General features: G+C 40.4%; 1 protein-coding gene across 2 annotated transcripts in view; it reads left to right on the top strand.

The window, feature by feature from the left end:
- Positions 1-19,130, top strand: part of DOCK1 (dedicator of cytokinesis 1) — a 278,334-nt gene that overhangs the window by 63,797 nt on the left and 195,407 nt on the right. For both annotated transcript variants that reach the window (XM_065066732.1, XM_065066731.1), the window contains exons 23-25: positions 700-808; positions 12,146-12,216; positions 13,698-13,804. In XM_065066732.1, coding sequence (XP_064922804.1) covers positions 700-808; positions 12,146-12,216; positions 13,698-13,804 — 287 coding nt within the window. The remainder of the gene's footprint in view (positions 1-699; positions 809-12,145; positions 12,217-13,697; positions 13,805-19,130) is intronic.

Genomic DNA, 19,130 nt, shown 5'->3' with positions numbered 1-19,130 from the left:
AAAACCTGCCTGAAGGCACAGGGACCTGACTTCTGAGCTTTTGCTGTGGGTAAGTTGTTCTAATGCAGCATCTCCACTCACCGTATGGCAAACTGAGCCTTAACTAGTTTAGCATCAGCGAGCCAGAAATTAGAGGTGAAACATGTTTTCATTTTGGTGCTCCCTTCCCCTGGAAAACAAAATGGTTTTTTTTAGCAGATACCGTGTTGATAAGCTCTGTGAAAGAAAGAAAAAGCCTAAGTTTGCTCACTTTAGGCCACTGGTAGATTGTAATGATTGCTGGCAAGTTGTCTGCTGCTTTCTGGCTCCTGCATCACAGAGCTGCTTGGCATCGGTCCTCATGGACATCTGCTGGCTCCGGTGCAGGGTGGAGGGACCCTATCCTGCTGCCACGTGGGCACGTAGAATTGGGTCAGCGCTGGGGGATTCACCGCGACTTGAAGGCATAAACAACAATACTGGATGTGGCATTTCACATAGGAAGCTTTAAAGTAAAAAAATCTGTTGTTCCCGCTGGCCCAGCCTGGTCATTCTGTCTCATCTGAACAAAAACTCTTGGTTTGGTGAAGGACTTGTAGAAATTCTTGAATTTGAGAGAAAAAAGCAATGCAACAAATTATCATCGGTAGTTTGAACAGATTTTTAAAAAGTTTTTCTGTTTTACTTGGATTGTGCTTATGAAAGCTAATTATTCTTCAGGCTTTATGAAAACAAAGGAGAAGCAGACTTCAGGGAGTCTCTGCTGCAGCTCTTCAAGTCCATCAACGAGATGATGAGCAGCATCTCCGATCAAACGGTCATAGTGAAGGTATGTGCCTTGCAGATCTCCATCCTGGCCATGCTTCTGCATCCTAAACCACAGTTTGATGGTCCATGAAGCGTGTGCTTGTGTTTGTGCCCAAAAAGCTTGATTTACCTCAAACGTAGTTAATACGCGGTGCTTCTAATGAAGGGTCTGTGACTATATAAAGAATGTGCTTTGAACAAGTAAGTTCACTTCAATTCCTGCAAATACCTCACTTTTATTTTTAAAAGAGAACTTAAAGTTTAAATGATGTGTAGCTTATTTAACTTTTATAACCTTGAGGTATTTTTAAGGCATTTTCTTCAAGATGCTGATGTCAATGTAGATCCTCATAACCTTATGCACTGATTTATATCCTAGGCTGTTCAGGAGCTTCAGTAGAAACCCTGGTAGATATATTTAATGGAAAATCAGTACTGAGTCAGACTGCAGACTTCACCCCTCGCCCATCTTCTTTTGTCCCTTTAAAGCAGTGTCTGCTTTTGGTAGAGCTGGCTGGCTCATGGAATGTGGTCTCTGCCCTCAAATGAACGTGGGTATTGAAGCATTGAGTTGTAGGACTGGTAGGTTTTTGTATCCAGAGGAGTCTGAGGTCAGTCCTTGTGCATTAGAAGAATTTTTTATAGCAGCTGGGAGGCAGAGACAGATGGAAAACGCCGAGTCAAAGCCACTGGTCCTTCGTCACTGAGTGCACACAAGTCCTGGGCTAGTAATACCCTGCTGAGCACACAGCAGAAATAGATAGTGGGGATAAAGCTGCTGAGTTCAAATATTTTAGTTATAGAGACTGAGACTTTATCGTCTGATAACAAAATAGGGATATGACATGTTTCAAGAAAGCTGTATTTTCCTTCCACTGACAGAGTATCTATCCTGAATGGAAATCGGCGTGTTTGAGTCAGTGACTCAGTGTGCTATCTGGTGTTTTAGAAAATAGGATGTTTTTCAGATTATGAGGATTGAGCGTACAATTTATTTTCCTGAGACTTGTTTGTGAGGCCCACTTGAGGAAGACAGATGAACACGAGCTTGTTTCTTTTTCAACAGTTTATGCCTTGGAGGAAAAAAAATACCCCCAAAATTGATTTGATTTTTCTTCACCTGAGATGCAGGAAAAGCCGACAAACTTGCTAGCAAAGGCTAGAGAGATCCCGCTGCAGCAGCGTCCGTCCCGCTCCGTGTGTTGTTTCCCATTCAGATCTCTGCAGATGTGCACAGGAACATCTGCTGTCTGCAGCTGGATACATGGAGTGCACTGATAGATGAGCCAGGGTGAGGTTGTCCAAGCAGTGTGCTGGTGGATGCCTTTCAGAAGCCTTGACGACATTTCATTCCTTATTCATTGCTTTCATCTCCTTTGGACTCTAATTACTTAGCTCTTAGGACGTGTAATTGTTAGTATTGGCTTTTTCAGCTCGTGAGATTGCTCTTATTATGTTCAAATATCCACTGAAGCTTGGTGTTTTCTTGAAAAAATAAAAATGTGTGGTTCTATTACAAAGAATGCAGTTATTGAATAGGTGGATAAATGGGTTTTCTTTGAGACAGAGCGAGGACGACGTCTGTGGATCTTGCCTGACAAAGCTGTTGGAGTCTTGGCAGGGTGGCAGTAACCATGTCAAGTGGACATGACATTACAGGCTTCATTTAGTGTCTTTATCAGTGATCTGGAGTTAGTAGTGATGGACCATGCCAGAGAAACATCAGAAGGACCCTACGAAACTGAGGCAGCCAAAATGGCAGCTGCAAGGTGGACAAATCTCAAGCGGAAGAATAAATTAATCCCTGTGTGATGCTTTTCTTGGAGCTGGCAGCTGCAGTTTGGGGAAGACACATTGGAATCATGACTGACAGGTCTCCTGGGTCATTGTTTCCATGCATGGTGGCAGATGAAGAAGCAACAGGGTGTTGTGTGTCAGCCAGAGGGATGATGAGAACATGGTAGGCCTGTCCTTTGTGGTTAGATAGCCATGGTGCATCCGCATCTTGCTTGCCAGGTGCTGTTCTGCTCTCTACCTCAGGAAATAGTTGAAGGGGTGCAGAGGACCAGCATTGGGAATTGTCCACCTTCCTGGTGGGTCAGCTGTCTAGGAAACTCTTCTGCACCAAGTCCCGGTAAAAGAAATAGAATCATAGAGCTGCAGAATCATTTTGGTTGGAAAAGACCTTTGTGATCGAGTCCAACGCTGCCAAGTCCAACTCTAACCCGTGTCCCTAGGAACCTCATCCATGTGTCTTTCGAACACCTCTAGACATGATGACTCCACCACTTCCTTGGGCAGCCTGTTCCAAATGCAAGGGGACGTTAATTTAAAGCAAGTAAAAGATATTTTTTAATTTCTGAAGCTTGCTGTCCCGGGGGTTATGGAAGCCAACCCAGACCCAGTGTCAGCAGGCCCAGACAGATCTACAGACCACAGATGCATGGATGTTCTGAAGAGATGGGTGGAGGTGCAGCCTCTGAAGGATGCTGGGGGGGGAAAACGGACCCTAGAAACTATAAATGCCATCTCCTGTGGCTGGTGTTGGAGTCCCAGGCTATACAGACCAGTGGTGTGACCCACCAAGTGTTTCTTGTGCTGTTGGATGCTCTTGTTCCAAAGTTTTGTAGAACACTAATGAATATGAGCGGATACGTCGTGAGGTCCTTGTGCAGTTCAGATCAGCAGATCTAGTTGTAGCCTTTCAGGCTTTTTGAACTGTGTTTAATATATATTGAGGAAGCTAAATAAGTGTATACAAAATAAGCCTGTTTGCAGAGATAAGAAGTTGAAAAGACCTACATAGAAAATTAAGGTGCTTCACATTAAAAGACACAGATGCTTAATTCACACATTTGAATATTTCTGCTTCTTTTTGCAGAAATTGTAATCTGGCTTGCTGGTTTATCACCGTGAAGCAGAACTGCCCGTGGAAAGTGTTCTGGAAATGTTTGCGACTTTTCTTTCTGGGCTGGTTCTACTTTTCTTTTTCCTCCATAGTGTATCTGTAGCCTTCAAGCTGACACCGTGCAGGGAGAATGAATGACTGCAGACTTATGTTCTTAGCAAGAATTATTCTTTATTCAAATATTTGTGTCCTTGTGGAGGCTGATGAGCTGTTTCCGACTGTAGGTTAGCTTTTCAGTTCCTTAATATTTTGCATTTAAATTGCCCCTTTTTCAGTTTGAATTTTTTCAAGGCTTTGGGTACATTTAAAAGAAAAGTTTCCCCAAAAGAAAACTCTATGTATTGTACAAGGATTTAAATTTGTAGAGCACAAAAAACAGACGTAATTTCTACCTTTTTAAGGGTTACGGCTATTCAAAATTTCTTAGGGTAGGGGTCAATTTGTATGGGTGGCTGCTTTGAAAACCTCACTTGAGTTTCAGCCTTTAAGGAAGCAAAATGAAGAATGTTTTCTGTGCTTGTTAAAAGTGGTACTGAGCAGCTTTGCTGGCTGCAAGTAGGTATCGTGCACAGCATTCATTTAATTTTTCTCAAAGGAGATTATTATTATATATATTATATATTTAAATATATATTTAAATATATATATTATATATATTTAAATATTATTAAATATATATTATAATAAATAATAATAAATAAATAAATATTATTAAATATATAATATATATAAATATTATTTCAAAATAACAATTTAAACCCACTATTAAAACGTTACTTTAAATTTGAGTTGTAGTGCTTCCGCTATGTATCTTTACAATAGGTAAAAATGCATATATTCTTAGAGCACAATTTGAGTAGAGCTTTACTAGCGTTTGTACCTCTTGGTGGACTCATATGTTGCGATCAAAGCATTAAGATATAAGAGTGAATAAAACCCACTTTCGTTCTAGGCTATAAAGACAGCAACAGTCAACCCGAAGGGTTTGAATTTGGGAAGCTCGTTTGGGTATAAATTACAGCGTTCAAAATGCAGAGTTTGTTTTTTCTAGTTAGTTAACTAAATGTAATTTTTAGGGTGTTTTTTGTGTGTGTCAGTGGTGAGTGCAGTGGACACAGGCACTTTTACACTTGATTATTTTAAGATGTGCGGCTCTATATTGGGGAGAGAAATTCAGAGATTGGAGCTGACAGACATTTTGTTCAATCTCTCACTAACCAACTTTTCTTGCGTGATAAATGGTAGTAGTCTGGAGTCATAATTTGAGAAGTAGACAGATTAAACTTTGTTTTTCAGTTAGCAGTTTGATTTTAAGAATTACTTGATTAAGGTGTGCAGCATTCGGTACGCGCACATTTTGATAGTTATAAGTGCAGTGAACGTGCCTAGTTTTATTAGTATTTTCTGCCTATTGGTGCATGATAATGATTTCCTGGTGCAGCACGAGCTGAGCTGAAGCCGGGCTTGATGTTTTGAGTTCAGATAAAAATGCTAATGTTTCCTGGTAGTTTGTTCTTGCATCTCTTTGAACCAAGGGCGGGGGAGCCAGCCGCACGCAATTGATGAGAACCGGCTGAGCCGGGCTGTGTTTTTAGGACTGAGCTCAACTATTCTCAGCAGGGTTCTTGCCATTTGCTCTAACGTTTGCTCTAATGTGGGACTTTACTGCTTTTCCGCGTGGCTGTGAAAATTTAGTTGTCTGTGCTTTAAATTATCTTGATAAAGTAGATGTATATATAAAATTATCCTGTAATGTGACCACAGAGAGCAAGGGTGGAAGATGGTAGCGTTTCACTAATGTGAATTATTGTGTGTGTGTGGGTTTTTAGTAATCCTTGTCTCTTTTAACACATGATGTGTATTTCTCAGTATCCATACTGTGCTTTTTCCTACTTTTAGTATTAAGCATTTATTGCTAAAGCCACAGAAAAGTGTTTAAATAAAGACAGAGAAGGACATGACAAGCTGCTGAGCTACTTAGGAAGAGACTGCACCGGCCTGCAGGGCTTCTCCAACAGGGTGAATACTTCATAAACGTAATTTATAATTGGTTGAGTAACAAAATGCAGCCGTGGACTGAAGTTTCTGTATCTTTCAGGACCAGTATGGAAATTCTGTTGTTATGTTGTTATGTTACAATAATTCCTGGAAGAGCACACCACCACTGAACTTGTGATGGTGTTTTGTGCTGGTTTACAGCAAATTTCGTGCCAGAGGCGCTGGTTGGGTTGGGATTTGAAATTGCTGGGACAATTAAAAAATAGTCTTCAGGCTTTTCTGGAAGTTGTTTCATGCAGCTGCCGACTGGGCTGAATTTGGCTGGGTTGATGAGTTCAATAGAACAGCGTCCGGGCTGATGCTTGTGCAGGAGGTGGGTGCTTTGTGCTGAACGACACAAAAGATGAAAATTAACATGAAAATCATGTGCAAATTGAATCAGGTTAAACAAGTTTCTTGCTTCATCAAACAAAAGAGTTCATAAGAATATCCCATATTTGGCAGAGAGATTTTATGCTTAATTTTGGGGCTGGGCGTGCAGTTTGCAATGAATGACTTTAGAAAATGGTGTTTTAAAATGAAGTATTTTTGCTTTTATGTGTTCAAGGAGATAAACTTAAATCCTAGACAAAACCTTTAGTATACTATTCAGAATACGTTTTGTTCAGTACTTTGGAAGTGTCGTTTGTTCAATCTAATGACAACCTTCAGTTAATATAGCAGTTTTCTTAAATGACTACTATGACGAAGCTTTTTTGTTACTGTTTTTTGACATTCCTTGTCAGTAGAAACCCAAAAATGGGGTAAAATAGTTTTCTGTTGATGCACCATTACTTTGCTGTAGTCTGCTGCTTTGATTTCATTTACCAGTGACCATTGTTATCACGGTAGTAATTTCTGTTTTGCATTAATTGCTCAATATCTGTGTAATAAACAAAAGTAAATTGGAAGAACACTGTTCAATTCTGATATCCAGAATTGTAGAGAAGTGACTTTAAGCTGCTTAGGAAGGCTGCCTTATTTTAGTGTCCATTCGTATGACAAGCAAGTGGTAGATCCTGTTACTTTACCCATTCCTGTCTCATTAAACCTGCCTGGAAATGAACCATCAGGCAAAAGAAAAAGTTGTGGCAACATAAACCAAACCAACCTGTGTTATTTAGCTGAAGAAGTTCAGGAAAACACAATTAGCTGTGAAGTCATTATGTGCACATCAATGAATTTATCTTAAAGGTTGCAGAGGGTGACTGCTCTAGATAAAGAGGTTCTTGTGATGGTTGAAGGAATAAGTTGCAATTATTCCATGCAACGATAAAACCTTGGAATTTTGTCCTCTCTGTTGGCTGTGCAGAGAAGTGTGACCATCAATTATTGCTTAATTTATTCTATTTAAGGCAAAGCTTTGACTTTTCTGGCCCTTATTATTTTCACTTAGTGAGGTTTATTTCTTAGCGTGCTTAATTATCTTTCTTTGTAGTTTTGAAGGGTATCCTTGAAGCACGACACCCATCGATGGAGCGATTCAATGGGTTGTATTGGCAGCCGCTTCGTGGAATAAGAGTCAGGGTGCTTCTTTTCATCTGGATGTACTTTAGCTGCGGTGTAATACATTTATGCATAGATATGATATTCATAAGGGGGAAGTGAAGACGTATTTGTGGAAGTGCACAGCTGTGTGTGTGGCTGAGATTGGGTATCAAAAGGTACTTTGAGTTCATTCACATTCACATGCGCTTGTTGACCTGGTGCTGATCCTTGAATCACATCCCAGGGAAAAAAAGAAGAATTCCCATAATACCGTGGCAGTCAGTATAACAGTGAGTTATACGTTATAGGCTACATAAGGTGAACACAGCAATAGGAAAAAATTGTCTGTTATTCAAATGTTCTTGTTCCCGCTTTCTCCCCCTTTTATTCTTCCCGTTTGCTGGTTTATTTGTGTGCTCTGTAGTACTTAAAATGAATGATTTTGTAACTTGATAAGGGGCAGTAATAATTTGTCACTTGTTTACCACAAAGGGCGAAGCCCCTTTGGCCAGTGAAATTTTTATTACAGCCCAACTTGAAACTTATGTGTAATTATTGCCGCAGTATGTGAGGCTGGTCCAGCTTTGTATGTGTAATTATTACCAGAACCCATTTGATTAAAAATCGGGAGAATTAAGGTTCTTCATTATTGTATTTAATGCCGTTGTCTAATTTTCAAGTGCTTTAGGCAAAGCTGTGTAAGTGTGATGAAATTAAGATTTTGATTCAATTTTCTCTATACTTGCTCCAAAGATGAGCAATTGGAACCTTTGTCCGGTGCTGATCAAGAGGAGAAAGTAATCTAATTTAATTTCTTTCCATGGAAAAAACCCAAACAGATTGCTTATTTGTTCGTTTGTTTTTCCTGATGTTATATGACAAGATGAGAACAGGTTCTTTTGTCTGCTGAATTTAATATTCCTCACTTATGTGTTCCAGTATCCTGGGAATAACCAGCATTACAATTGTGCTACTGCTAACAAAAGCTGCAGCTTCTAACAGAGGAAAATCAACAGCGAGAGCTGCTCTTTTGCAACAGTTAATAGCAAGAAAAAGCTATTTTAATAGACCTTTGGATTACACAGATACAGGTTTAATTGTGGGGCTGTAGAGCCTACTTGTCCCTTCATACTGTCATATAATTGAGACAGTTGAGATTGGAAATTGGGAAATATATTTCCAGAATTTTCTTTAAACTTTAAGGTATTCCACTTTAATTGGTTTGCCCACAAGGTAGAACCTCAGTTGCTGATAATTGCTGCAACTACAAGCTTTAAATCACTGCTGTAGTTTTACCTGATAGCGCTTCATTTAAGCTATTAAAGCGTTAATTTTGATGGCTGTGCCAGCGCCGTGTGAAATTTTAATTCAAGATATAAAACGCCAGCTCTTTTTTAGTACGCGTTCCTAAACGTTTATTGCTACATGCGTTTGAGTGATAAACAAATAAAAACACAGCGATGGCTGCGGTTTGTAACTGGTCATTAGAGTCCGCATCCATCAAAACACACAAGCGCGTACATAATGGGACTATTTGCATAATTACAGTTATGAGCTTGATTTCCGAGCACGTCAGGAGCCCTTTAAGCACACGTGGAAATCTCTGATGATCAAACGTGACGGTTTAAATGGACAATGAATGAAAACGGGAACGCGCTGTAATTTGCTCCTGACCTATTGACGCGTTTGGGTTTTTGCTCTTCTAAAAGTGGTCGGCAAACTTCTCACCTTAGATACTTCCAGTTATTTGACAGGTTTTTTCTCTCCTGAAAAGCTCATTTTGTACAAGCAAGAGATTGTTACTGGATTTTGAATTCAATTTTTCTTTTTACCCCGTTTTTCTGCTGTTTCTGTGAGTATTTCAGTGGGTGAAAAAAAATCACAGCTTTTCTTTAATGAATAACAAACACCAAATGGTATCAGCGCTGTGGAAATATGCTTTCATTTTTCTTTTATTCGAGCAATATTTGGGAAATTTGGGGGTGCTGAGGGTTTAGATTGCGGGGTGACAATAAAACCCTGGCAGATGTATTGTTAACCTCCTCTCCTCCCCCTCCCTCTCCCCACTTCCCACTCAGCACAGGCGATCGGGATGGAAAGGAGGACAGAGAAAAGAGAGTTGGAAACATCAAAAATGTTTTACTAATGCTACTAATAAGAATAGAGAAAATAATACAAAATATACAAAACCAATCCTGAAAGTCTCAGCAACTGCAGAGCCGGCAACCAAAGTCCTGGACTGGACTCTGCAGCCAACCGGAGCTGGATTCAGTCTGTCACTAGGCCTCAGTTCGCAGGGACGACTAGCAAGGTCCTCTCCTAATGTCGGCCATGAACAGAAGGGAAAAAAAAGGGATGAGATCCTTGTGATCTCCCACTTTTATATGAAGTATTCATGTGAATGGGATGTTATACACAGTTGGTCAGTTTCTTGGTCACTTGTTTCTCGTCGCCTCTCTTGTGAGATGTCCATCCGTGCTTATCAATAACTTCTCATTTCATTGCTGTGTTTACCAAAACATGTGTCTGGTTCTCCAGGAGAATGCAGCTCATATGAAGCTTTAGCTGACAGGCAAATTCACTAAAAGAGAAACTTGTTTTTAACAAAACCAGGATGGGGGGTTTTACTAATTTCTAGTTGACAGACTGAATTTGAGAACAGAATTGAGCATAAAGTCTCACATCACGTGTTTTGTTCTATCTGTTTGCAATATTTCTGTAATAATGAATATTCAATGAAAAAGAAATTCCCAGGTTCACCTTTCAGAAGAATGTATGCGCTAATTTGAAGAGGAGTGTAATGTGCAGTTAAGTTTTTAAAAACGTAACATTTTGACTGGAAATTTGTTCAGCTGTTATAGCCTGGTGTTTTCCTCCAGGACGGACTGTATTCGGTGCTCACTTGTCTACATTTCACAGAATCACAGAATCGACTGGGTTGGAAAAAACCTCAGAGACCATCCAGTCCAACCCTTGGTCCAACTCCAGTCCATCAACTAGATCATGGCACTAAGTGCCATGTCCAATCTCAGTTTAAAAACCTCCAGGGCCGGCGAGTCCAGCACCTCCCTGGGCAGCCATTCCAATGCCTGACCACTCTCTCTGCAAAGAATTGCTTTCTAATCTCCAGCCTAAATTTCCCCTGGCAGAGTTTAAGCCCATGGCCCCTTGTCCTATTGCTGATGCCTGGGAGAAGAGCCCAATCCCCACCTGGCTAGAACTGCCCTTCAGGTAGTTCTAGAGAGTGCTGAGCTCACCTCTAAGCCTCCTCTTCTCCAGACTAAACAACCCCAGCTCCCTCAGCCTCTCCCCATGCTGAAATGGCAAAGCTTATAAAATTCCTAAAGAATCCAGTAGTGCTTTATTATCTAGAGGAAAAAAATTGCGTGAATTGGTGCTTTTGGGTATGGTTTTGGGCATGGATATTTGCTTTCTTAAAGCATCCAACCAAAATCACTTCAATCTGCATTTTTATTGAGAAATATGTAAATGAATAACCGCTTCATCCATTATTCAAGAAAAGGCATATTTTGTATCACTGATACCTCTGCCAATCTTATCTAAAGATATGCAAATGATTTAATTAAAATAATTATACTGTATAATATACCTGAACTTTGCTCTAAAATAGTATGTATTAATCATTAATGGTACTTGTATTTTTAGATGGAAATACAAAGTATTTGATTATATAGTAGATTCTAAACTTCTTTTTCCCCCCTTTTTTGCTCAACACTGAGATGTCCCTTGTGACTGTCATTAAACAATTGACCTCGTGCATTGAAAAATGGTGGAATTTGGTTTAAAATTACTCGGGTTGTGGCAGAAAAGCGTAATTTCTTTGAAAATAGACAAGTAGATTTATATGTTCCTATGAGACAATGCTCCTCGAGTCTCTTTCCTACTCCCTGCTATTAACAACAACTACTGAATAGGATTTTTGTCTCTTGAATTCCTCTGACCATGGAGTTGTGTAGTGAAATCACTTGTCTTGTCACGGACTTCAGACTAAAAGCCAATTTGATTAAAAAAGAAGAATATAAAGGCGTCTCTTCCTTCTAAAGCAAAAGGATGCGGAGCACATGGTGATCTTGTGGATGGAAACTGCGAATTTTAAGCATTAAACCCACAAACAGAAAAGCCTTGTATGGGGAATGAATCATTCCCCTTTTTGAGGCAAAAATACATCTGTAATCAACTCTGATATTATCAATAAAATGCAAAGCAAAGGGAGATAAGTCTGGGCTGCTGTAGTTTATATTTGAATTATTGAGGGTTGTTTTCTAGGCTGTTGTGAACTTGAGGAATCTCAGTAAATACAGAGCATGTGTATTAAGGTTGAGATCAAAACCAAAGACTCTTGTCTTAGGGTTTCTTATTTAGAACATTTACTCATCTGTTATTTGAAATAGGACATTTAAATCCATTTGCAGATGAAGGAAAAATCCCAACTTTATCTGATTGAAATTATTGTTTGTGTAGACTAATTGATTTTTAGCTTTGGTGTTATCAGAGGGTTGTTTAATGTTGTCTAGCCCAAGTGTGTTCTGGCTTGATTGCGTTAAATTGCTGGGCAGTGATTCGTAATTGTGGGAATTTTGCCTTTGATGCCAGTAAGAGAATGTTTAATGTAGAAATAAGTAACTAACTATTAATTGCTACTAAAAAATTGGAAGACAAGCTCAGTTTAAATGACTACAGGTAGTTAAAATATGAAATGCCTGTTTGTATCTTGTGAATGTTTTCATTATACCCTGTGGAATGGAGCGACAAGTGCAAGTTCAAGGGGAGTTAGGATAACTGCAGTTCCATTAGTGGCTACCAAGAACTTACTGCAGGGAAAAATGTCAGTAGCATATTGTTGTTTCCACCGGCTTGAAAGACGCATGAAATTCAGTCTTTATTTGTTGATTTTATGTTTTTTAGGGAGCAGCACTTAAATACTTACCAGCTATTGTCAATGATGTGAAATTAGTGTTTGATCCAAAAGAGCTCAGGTGAGTAGTTAATGAAATGCGTAGTGTGAACTTTAGCTACGTCTTTATTTTCCATATGCGTACATACATGCATATAGAAAAAAATACATATGGAGGCAATGAAATATGTCCATCTCCACAAATAGCCTGTTTATAAAATAACGTGTGTGGCATCAAGGTTTGACAAATGTCCTGCCAAACTTTGCACTCTCATTGCATATAATCATGTAATGAGATGACAAGAATTATCAATCGGGCAACTGACATCAAAACTCTGATGCTTTGCACTTGACCCTTCACTGTTTCATGTGCAAATGTGATGTAAATGATAATTTTGGTGGTGTTGACTGAACCTGATTGCTGGATTGACATTCCAGGAGCTCATAAACACGGGAATGTTGTTGGGAAATAGAAAGGGATGATTTTTTAGAACAAAAAAGCAACAGGGAAGCCAAATCAAAACTAGTATTTCAGTGGAAGTTTTAACTTGGAGAAAAAAGATTTTCTTTCACAGTGGTATTATAAGGTGTTTAAATTGAAGAAAAAACCCCATTTTTAGTGAATTTGATTGCACAAACTCTTCTATATGTTGTCTGTTTTCATTTCTGTATTCTGGTGCTCAAAACGTAGAAAAGATAAAGTAGAATTAAAATAGATAAGTATAATCTTAGTCTAACATTCCAATGGCCTGAGGAACCTGGAGTTCAGCTTCTGCTTGCCTGTACCATGAAGTTTTGACATGTTCACTTATGCTTCCTATGGGCCCAGGGAGGAGCTCTCTTACAGTTCTGTACCAAATCATAATTTTAATATGTGATACAGCAAAAGTACTGGGAAAATCAACCAAATGCAAAATACCAGGATTTGGCTTGTTTTACCCCAAACGCTCCTTTTCATTTCCCATCACTTGGAATATTTAACTTGAGGTTGAATAATACTTAGAAGTGAAGGCTCGATGGGAAAAGCAGGAAAACGCACAATTTTAGGAAGCGATTCAAAATTATTGAAAAGTCTTTTTAAAATGTGTATTATGTGATTGCTCAGCTGATGAGTGTGATGGGACTTGATCATCCGAAAAGGTGCGTTTTTCTGGGTTGGTGTTTTATTTGTTGGTGAAAGCTTGTAACATGAATTGTCACTTCTTACAAGGTTTTTGGCTTGTATGGTCATGTGTTATTCCATGAATGTGAAGTGATGATTGGAGCAAAGAGGCAAGAGCGCAAAGAACTGAAATTTGCAATCTAAAATCTTAAATGAAACATTGGAAAAGAGCATAAAACTGAGATAAAAGGGAGAGGGCAAAAGACACACAAAAAATCCAAACAGACGTATTAAGGACAATTCACATTTATCTGAAATTCCTGCAGAACTTTTGTGCTTGGAAAAAGAAAATGAGATTGCTTGTTCAAAATTAGGTAGTTGTTTATCTTTTTATTTGCTATCACGTGGTTTTTTACATGTTTTGGAGAGAGTTTAGTATATTTTTCCATGTCTCTTTGTAGCAAACTCTTCACTGAATTCATCCTCAACGTCCCCGTGAGCCGTCTCACCATCCAGAAGCTTTACTGCTTGATAGAAATAGTTCACAGCGACCTCTTCACGCAGCACGGTGAGTGGGACCTTTGCACCATTCCACTGTTGAGTTGTTAATTGTGTCCAGACCCCGGTGAGCGTGAGGTTTGTCCTTGCTGCCAAACGCCCTGGAGGTCACAACCAATTAATGTTGTCCCATTAGAAGGACAAGAAGATGTAAAATAAGTGAGGAGATGCTAATTGATGCTTGTTGCAGGTTATAGATTGTAAAGAAGTGAAAGCAAAACCTTGTAATTTTTAATTTAAAAGGGTACTGAGCATCCAGTGTTATTGTAACTTTAACTGTGATGTATTTTATCAAAAACTATTAATTCAGCTTGTGTGCTCAGTGACGTTCTATGGAGAAAATGGAAGTTTTTGGTGTCTCTCTCCCTTTAAACTGTCCCCTAGCTGGGGTAAAACAACATATAAACCTTTTAGAATGTGCTGTTCATCCGCTCTTTATTTTCTCCTCTTTACATAAGTGGGCCTGGGAAAGGTAAGTTCAAGCACTTGTCCTACAGATTTATTCATTTGAGGTGAAATGCTTTTTTCTTTTTCTAGATGACTGCATGTTAAACTAACCTAAACTAAGGGTTTGCGTGCTGCCAGAGGAAGTTAATGAGGGAGGAGACAGGCAATGGTCCAATGATAAAGGGAATTTGAAAGGATTCTTCTGTCAGAAGAAAAATAGTGGGGCCAGGTGATGCAAAGTGCTGTTAACACAAACTTTTCAGGTTGCAATTTGAAGAGTTCTTGTTCGGCTGGCTTTGTACTGGCAGCTCTTACACCAGGTCAGGCAACATCTCCCCACAGCTATGTAACTTCTGCTGGATCTAGTAACTTTAATTTCCGTCCAGTTACCAAACAAGTAGAAACCCAACGCAGTCTATGCTACAGTCTGTTATACTCCTTAATTTCACAAAACTGGATGTGTTATTCTCCAAGTTTGATTTATAACATCTACCTGTACAATTATTTCGTCTACATTCAAGTTTAAACCTTAAAGAAGTTCAATATGAATTAAGACTAGAAAACAGATTCCGGAGACTCTGAACCTTTCAAGAAAGAACGTGAGCTTTTCCATAAGGAAACCTTCAGTACAGTTACAGTCTCGCTTGAGCAAGAAGGTGTAACGCAGGTTGTAAATTTACTTGCTGTGGTTGTGGATGGTGATGAGGTGAGAATGAATCTCTGCAAAACAGTCTGCCAGCCGGGTCACCACGTACTGCGCCAGCAGGTCCAGTTGCAGTTCAGCCCCATCAAATGGTTTTATTTGAGTTGCAGGGTTGGCAAGAATAAAAAGGAGAAATGCAGATGGAGTTGGTGGTGTTGGGGCTTGTGTAAAGTGGTAGTAGGCTCTCTGAGAGCCTTTCAATGTTTGCGCTTTCAGATACACACATCAATGTTACTTCTTCCCTTTATTCCCAATTTGCTGTCTGTGTAGTAATTTTTCCTTTTCCTGAATGCTTTTAGGTTGCAATGTCTTCAGGGCAGAAGTCAGTAATATATTACTTAATATATAATATATCACTATAATATTATACTTGACTGTCTTGGATAGGAGGACAGTGAGAACTCAGCTAAAACAAGACATCATGACTATAAAAATCACTCCTAAGGATGGCTGTGCGGCACATCGTATATTTACTATTTTAATCTTTGGCTTCCCTTATTCAACCAATTTCATTCTCAGAGGTGGAAGGAGAAATCGTGTGTGGCTGACTTGTTTTTAAACCTAACTCTCAAACTCCACCATTTGAATGGCAGCAAATGGTGTAGCCTGGCATTATTGAGCTCCTGAGAAATGTAAATGAATCTCGTCATTAATCTGAACTCAGTCTGGTTTTGTTGACAGAACGGTGCTACTTAATGGCTTTTGGATCTTATCAGGAGGATCCTAACCAGGGGTTATCGTGTATTTAATGAAATATAACAAGGGCAGGTGTAGAGTCTTGCATCTGGGCAGGAACAACCCCAAGTTCCAGTATAAGTTGGGGAATGACCTATTAGAGAGCAGCGTGGGGGAAAGGGACCTGGGGGTGCTGGGGACAGCAGGGTGACCATGAGCCAGCACTGGGCCCTTGTGGCCAGGAAGCCAATGGTACCTGGGGTGGGTTAGAAGGGGGTGGTCAGTAGGTCAGAGAGGTTCTCCTGCCCCTCTGCTCTGCCCTGGGGAGACCACACCTGGAATATTGTGTCCAGCTGTGGCCCCTCAGTTCCAGCAGGACAGGGAACTGCTGGAGAGAGTCCAGCGCAGCCACCAAGATGCTGAAGGGAGTGGAGCATCTCCCGTGTGAGGAAAGGCTGAGGGAGCTGGGGCTCTGGAGCTGGACAAGAGGAGACTGAGGGGTGACCTCATTAATGTTTACAGATACATGAAGGGTGAGTGTCAGGAGGATGGAGCCAGGCTCTTCTCAGTGACAACCAGAGATAGGACAAGGGGCAGTGGGTTCAAACTGGAACACAGGAGGTTCCACTTAAATTTGAGAAGAAACTTGTTCATGGTGAGGGTGTCAGAGCCTGGCCCAGGCTGCCCAGGGGGTTGTGGAGTCTTCTTCTGTGCGGACATTCCAACCCGCCTGGACACCTTCCTGTGTAACCTCATCTGGGTGTTCCTGCTCCATGGGGGGATTGCACTGGATGAGCTTTCCAGGTCCCTTCAACCCCTGACATTCTGGGGTTCTGTGATTCTTCCCCAAAGGGCTGTGGGGCATTGGAACAGGCTGCCCAGGGCAGTGCTGGAGTCACCATCCCTGCAGGGGTTTGACAGATGGAGATGAGGTTCTCAGGGACATGGGGCAGTGATGGACTCAGCAGTGTTGGGTTAATGGTTGGACTTGATCTTAAAGTTCTTTTCCAACCAAAATTATTCTCTGATTCTGTGATTCATGCTGCTGGGTGCAGTGGTGACCTGGCCATGCGCACTCAGCTCTGCGCTGCCCTCCCTTCTGCAGCCTTATATCTGACCTGAAAATAAATTAACCCCCCCATCTACAACCTTTATTAGATTTTCTTTTCCATTTCTCTGTGGGTTTGGGTTCTTATTGCTAAAACGTACTTCGACTGCCTTTCCTCCTCCTCATTGATTCAATAATTTTTAACTGATAGGCAGGACTTTCATATAAGTATCCAACTAATTCTGTATCATATTGCAGAAATGAGATTTTCTTTTCTAAAAGCAATATGCAGTGCAGGATTGTGGAATTGATGGAAAGCTGTAAAATGTACAGAAAATCAAACAACGTTTCATCAGTGTAATTCTGTTGGAGAAAAATTCTCTAATTCTGTGCTTTGAGAGGTCAGAGAAGATTTATTTGTGTCTCCAGAGGAATTAAAGTTCAAAATACATGAATTTGTGAAGGTCGAAGGATTTTGGGGTGAGAAGGGCGGGTGTGTGGAATAGTTTGCTACAAGTGGAGCTTGAAGGAGGATATTGGTTGATGGATGATTCAGTGGTTTTTAGGAAATCAGAGGAGTTTGGGAGAGAACGCACTGTGGTGGTGTGGTTTGGATGCCTTTAAAAAAGGATGTAAATATAGTTTTAAAATCTGTCATGTGCCAATTATGTGTTTCCTTTGGAAATTCTAGGGAACTTTTCTTCTTGTGTGTATGTAAAGCAGCAAACTTTTGAGACCAAACTTTCTTCCTTTCACATCCCTCTCCCCTCCAAAATGAACCCATCTTGAACCCTGAAAAGGAGGAAACATTTCTTTAGTTCAGCACCCGAAACAATTCTGTGTTGCAAAAGTCTTCTGTAAGAGTGTCCAAAAATGAGTCTGAATTTAAAACTTAGCATGGAACAGTTTTATAATAACCTAATGCATATTTTCACGTCTAAACATGTAAGTACTGGTAGTTAAACCAAGTGTCTTATCCTTGCAAACTTCAGAATTTTGAGGACTTTTTGTAAATGGTGATTGATCTGATTTGTTTTGTCCCATAGAGTGTTTTGTTTTACAAATGACTCCCAGCTAATTACCACGTGAGCTGTGTAGCTGCTGTTGTCTTAAACAGTCAGGAAATCTGGTGATTCTCCATTAGGAAATGGTTTCTCTATTCAGTATCAGTAGGCAGCACGTAGCATTCCTAAGAATTCTGATTTGTAGTTATAACTAAAATTACAGTCTCTGTCTCCATGCTGTGTAGCAGTAGCGAGGTTACTAAGCATATGTTTTATTTCTTTGGCCACATTAACTACATGAACCATAAACCAAAGAAACGATCTGTCAGTGTCCCTCCAAATGAAACTTCTTTAGATTGACAACAGTTATTGCATGCGTTCAGCTTCAGCGTAGTTCCTGTGTCGGTGTTTCATCCGGAGTCTTTGCTCGGATGCTCATAAATGCCTCCTGAGCATCCTTTTATAAAGATTAATATTTTATTCTCATTGCACGTTCCTGTGACATTAATCATTGTGGGTTGGACTTGTGCAGTAGAGAACAGATGTCACACTATTGTTGTCTGTAATCATTGTGTGTCACACGAGCTATCTTCAGAGCTGGCTTGTGAGCAGGAGGCTAATGGTATAGACTATGGATTTATCAAGGTTGCCCATTAATCATTGCTGGGCAGCGTGTGTGACAGGCTGATGAGGGTTCACCTTTCCTCTTCTCTACTCCTAAGTCATCAAGATACAGTTGATCAACCCAGTGTTTTTAAAAATAGTTTATAGCAAAGGACGCACTTAAAATCTTATCGCCTCGTAGAGCGTATTACTGTACGACTAGATTTATTTAAAAATATATATAGGTATTTGTGTGTTTGTGGTGGGTTCCATCTTTGAATTTTGTTGCCTTCTAGGTCTTAGAAGGAAAGGCTGAGAGAGCTGGGGCTTTTCAGCTTGAGGAAGGGAAAACTGAGACGGGATCTCATCAATGCTGATAAATATCCCAAGGGTGGGTGTCAGAGGATGGACCAGACCCTGTTCAGTGGTGCCCAATGGTAAGATGAGGGGCAACGGGCACAGACTGAAGCACAGGAGGTTCCATCTGAATATGAGGAGAAACTTCTTCACTTTGAGGTGCCAGAGCCTGGCCCAGGCTGCCCAGAGAGGCTGTGGAGTCTCCTTCTCTGAGACATTCAAACTCGCCTGGACTGACCTGTGTGATCTGCTCTGGTGACCCTGGATGATCTCCAGAGGTCCCTTCAACCCAACCAGCCTGGGATTCTGTGAAGGATCTGGAAAACTTTCAAATTATGGAATTGTTTCAGTAGCTGTTTCTGCTTCAGTTTGAAGTGATGCTGGGGTCTGTTATGTGAGGGGAAGCCAATGGACAAAGGTGTCGGTCTGTTCGATGGGGGTGACACAGTGAGGAGCTGCAGTGGGGGCTCAGCTGCGTGGTGAACCCCAGGATGTTCTT

The sequence above is a fragment of the Columba livia genome, chromosome 6, assembly GCF_036013475.1.
Source record: "Columba livia isolate bColLiv1 breed racing homer chromosome 6, bColLiv1.pat.W.v2, whole genome shotgun sequence".
In the NCBI taxonomy this organism is placed as follows: domain Eukaryota; kingdom Metazoa; phylum Chordata; class Aves; order Columbiformes; family Columbidae; genus Columba; species Columba livia.
This window is presented reverse-complemented; position numbering and strand designations above follow the sequence as displayed.